At 29.7% G+C, this 9,212-nt stretch overlaps 1 protein-coding gene across 3 annotated transcripts in view; it reads right to left on the bottom strand.

The window, feature by feature from the left end:
- Positions 1-2,212: 2,212 nt before the first annotated feature.
- LOC106784870 (T-lymphocyte activation antigen CD86-like) overlaps positions 2,213-9,212 on the bottom strand; it is a 277,467-nt gene continuing 270,467 nt past the window's right edge. For 2 of the 3 annotated variants that reach the window (XM_014744840.1, XM_014744848.1), the window contains exons 6-7: positions 4,703-4,871; positions 2,213-4,231 (exon numbers count right to left, since the gene is read on the bottom strand). In XM_014744840.1, coding sequence (XP_014600326.1) covers positions 4,140-4,231; positions 4,703-4,871 — 261 coding nt within the window. In that variant the 3' untranslated portion in view covers positions 2,213-4,139. The remainder of the gene's footprint in view (positions 4,232-4,702; positions 4,872-9,212) is intronic. The other variant, XM_014744855.1, reaches the window with a different exon arrangement.

Below are 9,212 nucleotides of genomic sequence, written 5' to 3'. Positions count from 1 at the left end.
TTTTTTTTTTTTTTTTTTTTTTTTTGTATTTTTTCTCTTTTGAGGTAGAATAAAATTCAGATAACTTATATAATACTTGTATGAACGGTAATACCACAAAAGTATTTGAAAGAGATATTATTATACTTGATATACATTTAAGATTTTGAATTTATCTTATGAAATTAGACATTATTGCAATATCATAATCACTAGTGAAAAAAACGTATTTTACTAATAAACGTATATTTAATTTATACGTTTTCAGCGTTCATATAAAAAGAAATGTATGTAAAAACTTGTAGCGAAATAAAACTTCGTTCATATCTAATTCGGGATTCAAAATTGGACGACGGTTTTCATTTCAAAATTTATCTTTAAAAAATATTACTAAATATATGTATATGTGTGTATACACAGAGCTTACGTGAATTATTTGTCGATGGGAGTAAACGAGTTGATCCTAGTGGAAAGTTGTATACAGCAAAAGCACAAACATCGATGCTCGTTTATGCGGTAGTTTCATGACTGTACCCGTGAGACTATTTGTCATACTAAACGTGTAAGTACGTACATCGTTTCACGGAAACTCCATGTAACAATATAAAACCGGTGCCACCCTGTGTCTGTAAAATATCGCCTTACCTAAGAACGATTATTTTATGTTAAGAGTTAAATAAGTCCTGTTTACGGTCACCTTTTTTATTTTTTCTTCCTTTTAAAAGAGAGCCCATAAATCTAAGGCGAATGTTCACGTGACTGACATACAAAACTGTGATGAGATAAGGAGCCTTGATATTTCTACGTTAACTTTTATAAATATTATTCATTAAATGTTTACACGACTAACAGAGTAAAAAAAAATGAGATAAGGAGACTTGAAATTACGGATTTTTACTTCTTTAAATATATTATTGATAAACAATACTGTGACAGATAGAATAAAGAGACGAAATAATCAAGTTGCAAATTTAAAAGTCGACTTTTTCAAGTGTCATTGATAAAAAAACATTATTCGTCAAGAAAAAAGCAAAAGAAAAAAAATTTCATAGAAAGCATTAAGTCTTTTTATCTCATTTTTGTCTACATCTGTCTTTTTCTTGATTCCTATAACCTTTTTTCTAATAACTAATGTAAAAAATATTATTTCAATATGAGAATGTGAAAAAAGAAAAATCATACAATTAAAAGTAGGTATGGTCCCTCTTCGTTTCTACTTTTATTTCGATTCGTAAACGTTTTTGTTTTTTAAATAACCAATCAAAAAAATAACATATTTTTTATCTGTAATATTGAAAATATTCATTATCGATTCGTCCTAAAAGCGTAGCTAGCTACACACGATGACGACCGATCGAAAATCACGTCCAGTTTGATTGATGAGAAAGGAACGAGTACAATATATATCTGTGTAGATTCCCTAGTAATAATCGATTTTTCGTGTTCTTTCAATACCAATCGAGCGGTAAAATGAATGATAGATATGCGTGTATTGATCATTAAATTGAACGAGCCGAAGTCAATTCGTTAATTAGATTAACGAAGGTGTATAAAGACGAGTGGTATATCCTTCGATGTAAGTACTTTTTCAATTGTATGTATCATTCAATTATTACCACACAAAATATAATATTTCAATAATTATTTTGTTCATTTATCATTTTTATCATGTTGCTTTTGTGTGTGTGTGTATGTTACGTGTAGATTTATTAATTTTTATTTAAATTTGTTTTATTATTAAATTAATTCTCTCTCGTTCTTTCATATGATTATTCAAATATTATCTTCTTCACAATTTTTTTGACAAAAAAACCAATAAATTACAAGTTTTCATTTGTAAAAAGAAATTGGAAATAAAAGATGTAGAAATTGATTAGAATCGATAGAATTGAAATAGTTTGTATCAATCGTTATGGGGTCGTTCGCGTAAACGAATCGATTTATAATAAGAGTTGAAGAAAAAAAGAAGAAGAAGAAAAAGTAAGTTGAAGAAAAAGGTAAGAAAAGAAGTTAAATATTCGTAGGACGATGAAACGAAAGAATTATTTCTTAACGCTTATTCGGACCATTGTGTACTTACTGTTCATCGTAAAAAGTTTTTTAATCAGCTTCTACTCTCACCGGCACGATACTATCAGATGAAAAGATAATTCTCGTGCGTCTAATGTCCGGTCATCCAATTGTCTCGGCAAATTTTTTATCTTTAAAATACTTTCATGATTTTTCCATTTTCATTATTCATATTTCTAATTTCCTTGTACTTTATTCCCATTTTATCCATCCCTTATTTAATTCTTACAGCTTGAAGTTTTATTAAACGGTCAACGTTTGAAGACATTTCCATTGAATAAGTAAAATTAATTAATTAACAATAAAAACGTAATATTCTCTTCGTTTTTGTGTGTGCAGAAACAGCCGATTATTTTTTTTTTTTTTATTACGTAACAACTTTTAATTTCGTGTAAAAAGGAAAAAAAATATGTTCTGATCTTTTCCGCGTTCTGTTCTATTAAAAATTGATCTTACTATGAATTTTGGTGATATGAAATAAAAGTAGAAATCATTTTTTACAATGAATAGCTTAATTAGTCGTTCGTTCAATGACAATCCAATTAAGTACCCTTCATACACAAGATTGAGCTATACAATCCATCGTTTTCGTCCGAAGAGCTGATTAGTGATTCGATTGAATTACACCTGTTTGTAGTATGAACGTATTTAAAAATGCTTCCCCCAGGTTCTTTAGTGTTAGACGAATTACACGTACTAATATATCTATATATATATATATCCCTTTTTTTTTCCCTCTCCTTTGTTCCATCTTCGAACGGTCGGCCCATTCATTTTCGTATTTGCGATCGATTATCGATAAAAAGAAAAAAAAAAAAAAAGCGAAAAAAGAAAGAAAGAAAGAAATAAAGAGGAAAGGGTGAATAAAAAGGTTCCCATTATAGAAACAAAACCGATCCATTTTCTCTTCCGAGTATTTTCCACGTGTTATACCTACCTCTATGTGTTATATACGTTCGATCATTTTCCATTGAGTTTCAAATCGACGCTACGTCGCTACGATTTATCTGCGGGGAAAAAAACTGCGAGGGAACAGCAATAAAAAAAAAAAAAAAAAGAAAAAATAATAGTAGGAAAAGAAATATTTCAGGTAAATGTAACGAAATGAAAATAGAAAAAAAAAAAAAGATTAAAAGAAAAATTACGCGGAGAAACGATGAGATAGGGGTAAACGAAGTTAATGAATTTAATAATTGTGAATAAAAAAAAAAATGAAAATTATTTCATAAAAATCAAAAGACAAGAGTGATCGAGATTAATTCATTCGGTTGTTAGGATCGATGGATGATCAATCATGATAACGATTTCGAGTATCACGTATTTTCGATATTGGAAGAAAGAAAATTCGTCGTTGCGATGAACGTTGAATGTGGAACAACAATTCATTGGATGTTTCGATTATATTATAATACCGAGTCGAAGGACGTTGAGTATGTAGTTTTCTTTTCATCTCCGTGGATATGCCGCAATAAAAGTCACGATATTGATGGGGATGGGGATAACAACGATTCATCATCATTTAGTCTTCTTCTTCTTCTTCATCATCTTCATCTTCTTCGTCTTTCTTGTCTTCCTATTTTTCATTATTTCAGTATTTTGCTGATTAAATTAAAGGTTGCGAAAGAAGGACGAATCCGCGGAAGGAATCCGTGTTCTTGAAAAAGGCCAGTATTTATTTTTGTTTTTTTTTTTTTCTTTTTTTTTTTTTTTTTTTCCATAAAATCTTTCTCTTCTTTTGTATTTTTTTCTTGTAACTTCTACTATCCTTTTCTCTCTCCCATTTCTATTTATTCGTTTAATTGTTTCCAAAGATTAGATAAATTTCACATTATATTATGTTCCTTTCTTCTTATGGGATTTCTTCGAGTTTTTATAGGTTTTTGGGTAAACGGAAAGAAGTGGAGTTAAATAGATAGTAAAAGGTACAGAGAGAAAGAGATAGAAAGAGAGAGAGAGAGAGATAGTGTGTGTGTGTGTGTGTGTGAGAGAGAGAGAGAGAGAGAGAGCGAGACAGACAGAAATTAGAAGGAGACAGACGAAGATAAAACGAATCCTCTTCTTTCCCTTTATTTTTCTTGTCATCCTTTTTTTTAATAAAGAAGCAGGCACAGACAAAGTAGCAGCGAGTAGAGTCTTGGTTGTTTCGCTTGACCGCCATGCTGCATTGCCGCGGGATACTCTCCTGAAACAGAGGACAACACTTAAATTTTCTGAAAATGTCTAGCACTTGTGAAAAAGAGAAAGAGAAAGAGAAAAAGATAGATAAGTATAGAAAGCTCCTCGTGTAATATCTTTCTCTTTTTTTTTCTCATCCTCATTTGAGATCTTGTTTTCCTTTTCTATTACATTTTTTCCTCTAGCTTTAACTTAAGAAGATCGTTTTATTACACGAAGAAAGTGCATTATCTATTTCTTCTATTCATTCATATAATTTTTCCTTTTATTTTATTCCCTTGGTTCCTTCCTTCCTTTCTTACTTTACTCGTTTCGTTTCGTTTCGTTTCGTGTCGTGCTAAATCTGAGAATTTCTTTTTCAAAAGAAAGATCGAGTAGGACGATAAAAAAACTTATTGTTAGAAGAGAGATGATACTCAAGGACAAAAAAAAAATAAGATTAAGGTAAAATCGGAAAAGGAAATGATCGTGTACTCACCATTGAGTACGTGAACGGTAATCGACTTTGGCTGAGCATTGCTAGGATTACACGTATAACGTCCAGAGTCTGATGGTTTGGCTTCCTGGACGAGGAGGAAACTCGTCGTACTTTCACCCTTCTCCGTGACCACGGACACGCCACCTCTGGTTGAGTCGTAGCTAATTATCTGAAACAAAATCCCGACAAACTTCTAAATCTCTAATCGAGAAACTGTGAAAGAGATCACAGAAACACACTGGAGCACGAGCTTTTATTCTTACATCTAATTTGATTTTCTTTGTTTTCCTTTCATTCTTTTCTCTTCCATTAGATGCTATCAGAGATTTTGTTTTTTCGAAGTCATGATTTTTATTTAATTAATTTTAAAATAGCATGGATTAATACATAAATTAACACGTTGATTATACCGCGTGCATTTCACGTGATTTGTTCGTGACGTCTATACGAATTTTTTTATTATGGGATGCATATTTTGTTTGACATTTTGTTTACAACAGATAAAGAGATAGTTGTATAATTGTGTTTAATAGATTATTTGTGGTGAGGTCATCGGTGATCTACACGGCAGTCAACGTGTTTAATATCTATGTTTTATTTTTTAGTACAATTCTATTATTTAATATTATTCGAATAATTACTTTATTTTATGATTATTTTATTACTATTGTTTTTGTTTGAATTACGAAAACTTGTTATTAGTTTTCAAATATTTTAGTGTTTTGTTATCAATTATTACGTTTCCTAATAATATTTAACAAATTTCGTATAGGCAATGAAATTTTGCATTATGAATATTCGATACTTATTAATTTGAATACTTTAAAAAAAAATTAAATATGTGTGTAAACGAATATATAATTATTGTGGTATCATTAATAATATTTGTATAAATTTTCGAAAATGATTGTTAATATAAAATCATTAGAATTGTTGTATATGTGATTTCTTATGTTTTTTTTTTTTTTCATTTTTTATTCGTTGGACATACTCTGATCTTTAAAAAACTGAGTGAGAAAGAGAAAAGATAAGCCAAGAAGATTTTCTATCGGAAGTCCCTGATGTCACACACGATCTAAAAGGGAAGGAAGTTTTCTTGTCTCCCTGTCATTCTGTTCATTCGTATCACGATCGGAAAGTAGTCATAAAATAAAATTTACGCCATGACGTCGTCTCGATTTCGTTCAGTTTATGGGGAAGATTCGTAGGAGTTATCTTTATCTCATGGGTGATAGGAAACGCTTATGATGACAGATAAGGAAAAATTTTCTCAAAATCCATTTTTTTTTTCTTCTTTTCTTTTCTTTTCTTTTTTTTCCCCCCTTGCGGTGAAGTCGATCTCCCTCTTCGTGTATTTTTCATGTTTTTTTTAGACGTCGACATAAACGAAACCTGAGAACATAATGGTAAATTGCATACGTTTTATTAACGTTTCTACTAACCGTAAATTCTTATTACGGTTTACCTGCTTTACGTATATACGTACATAAGTATATATGTGAATTGTACATATGTGAATGCATACATATATGCATAATGTGTATATATATATATATATATGTAATAAATATATGTATACTATTGTATATATGTATATATGATACATATGTACACTTAGAACGAGCGTGGAAAAATATTTTACTTTTTCTCTCGGTGTGTAATTTTTATTTCCAGTCGTACGCTTTATATATATATATATACAAGGACGTTTAGAAATAAAGGTATAAAATCAAATTTATGACGTTGTTTGCTTAACCAGTTTTGAAATTCTTCTTTGATTTATTTCCTGTCAAAATATGTGGGATATATTATATTTTGATTAAATATACGCGTTTATTATTTATTCTCGAGATTTTTTTCCTACTCAACAAAATTTCTTACGAGATCGTTTAGGATGTTTACGATGTGATAAGTTATAAAGAGAAAGAGAGAGAGAGAGAGAGAGAGAGAGAGAGAGAGAAAAGAAAAATCAACACTTTTTCATATGGATTTTACGATTCTGTTGTGTTTTTTTTTTGTTTATTTTATTTCCGTTTCTATAATAAAACTTAAAGTACTAAATGAAATTGTTTCGAGTTTTACGTTAGTGGTAGGCAATTAAAGTGGGTAGTGTTATAAGAAGCTGTCATTGAATTTTTAACGATTTAATTATCGAAAGTACATATTATTAAACTGAAGGTGTGTTCCCTAAGCAATTTCTTGGTAGAAAAAAGCTTAATAGAAAATTCGTAAGGAGTCAGGAAATATGGATGCTCAAGCGTATGACTTTATTGTCATATACTGTACTAGACAGTCTCTGTTTATTCTCTGTTTCACTTGGCTCGTGACACGAGTGTCTCTTTAACAGAAAAGGTATGAGTGCCTGGCTACACACACTGTTCGGATATCTACCACGCTAAAGAGAAAATGTTAAGGTTGGACCCTTCGCCGTCGTAACGGCGACGGATTTATAAATAAATGATCAGCTGTTCACCGGACCTACGCGTGCAGTTTAAAAGTGACTTTAAATGGGGTGCATAGTCTGGCTTGAATTTATTGCAGAAGAAACATAGGGATATGATATATATATATATATATCGATCATGTTTATTCATTCATAGAAAGATTATTCATTTATTTTAGTATTAATTATATTTCATTGAATATAATGTTGCCTTTAAATTATCGAATATAATTGTTTATTTATATAATTTATTGGCTCGTAGAATTAATTTAATTCGACAATTGTTATATTTAATGATCAGAATTATTATGAATATAGATCAATTAATATCTCTTTTATATTATCGATCATTATTTCAAATACATTAATCATTAGTGAGCGCAATTGATTCATATGGTAGAATTGAAAGAAATCATTTATTTGATTTGACATTATCATCGTGACTATTTCAGTCATTAAAATCACGGATTATTTATTATCTTTAACTTCCTCTTCAATGTTTTTACGTAGGAATATGAAATCGTTCGTATTACCGATCGTGCGAAAGAAAAATCTAGGTGATTTTCGAGAATAGACGATTTATAGACGCTAATCTGCATCTTGAAAAATCGTCCTTCGGAAGGACAGTTCCTCCCATTGGCGTATCGTACACTACGTAGATCATCGTGTAAACGATCCTACCTGTGATTAATCAAATGGGAAAGTTCACGCTTCGCAACTTTGATAAGCGAAGCTGTCTTCCTTCCGCTTTGTTATCTGGAATAACATGAATGGAACGACACGAACTTTTATGATGAAAATATATACTCGATGGATGATAGGGGTGGAGGAGATGATATTTGTTTCTTTTCTTTTTTATTTTTTTTATACGAAAATTATCTCCCCACGTGTTATTTGTCTTTCTATATATTTATATTGCAATAGAGAGATATTTCCAGTATGCTGTATAGATAAATTACGAATGATAAATAAAGTTGAGATTTATATTATTCGTAATTACTATTCATTCATTAAAGGGATCTTAAACAAAACTTTTGTTTCAATAGTCAAAAATAAAAGTATTAATATTAATTTTCTTGTTAAAATCACATTCGCATTATCGTCTTATTATGAACCAATTGTAATTAAGAAAAACAAACCATTGATTCTTGTCACTCATTAACTTTTGTTTGATTGTGAATGACAAGTTTACTTGTCGTGGTACTGCATTGCATTGGGGGTTGGCTAAGAATTACGTGATGATTTCTTCACAATACAAAGTTTTTCTTGCGTACAACGATAGACGTGATCGATCTCAGGTAGATCGTATACGACATGTTAAATTTTTAAATTGAACTTTTTGTCAAAATACTTTTCCCCATTTAAGTTTATTATGTAAAAAATAACATTTCTGCTTTTATTAAATTAGCTTCCCATTTAAAAAGTTAAAAGAATCTTAATCACAAAATTTCGATTGAATAACAGTTGACAGAATTAAATAAATATATATATTAATGCATCATAATTGTTTTCTTTATAGAATCTATCGATTGTGATCAATCTTTATGATGAACTAAAGGTACTTAAGATTTGTTAAAATACTCTTCTCATTTAAGTTTATTATGTAAAAAATAACATTTCTGCTTTAATTAAATTAGCTTCCCATTTAAAAAGTTAAAAGTTTCGATTGAATAACAGTTGACAGAATTAAATAAATATATATATTAATGCATCATAATGATCGTTTCTTTTATAGAATCTATCGATTGTGATCAATCCTTATGATGAACTAAAGGTACTTAAGATTTGTTAAAATACTCTTCCCATTTAAGTTTATTATGTAAAAAATAACATTTCTGCTTTAATTAAATTAGCTTCCCATTTAAAAAGTTAAAAGAATCTTAATCACAAAATTTCGATTGAATAACAGTTGACAGAATTAAATAAATATATATTAATGTATCATAATTGTTTCCTTTATAGAATCTATCGATTGTGATCAATCCTTATGATGAACTAAAGGTACTTAAGAGAAAGCATTGTCTTTCATAATAACTCAGGCAGTTGGTAGGTATACGGTCGTTCGTT

The sequence above is a fragment of the Polistes canadensis genome, unplaced genomic scaffold (genome assembly GCF_001313835.1).
Source record: "Polistes canadensis isolate GaletaPanama2010 unplaced genomic scaffold, ASM131383v1 scaffold_2, whole genome shotgun sequence".
NCBI classification, from domain to species: Eukaryota; Metazoa; Arthropoda; class Insecta; order Hymenoptera; family Vespidae; genus Polistes; species Polistes canadensis.
Note: the sequence above shows the minus strand (reverse complement) of the source record. Positions and strands in the feature narration are given on the sequence as shown.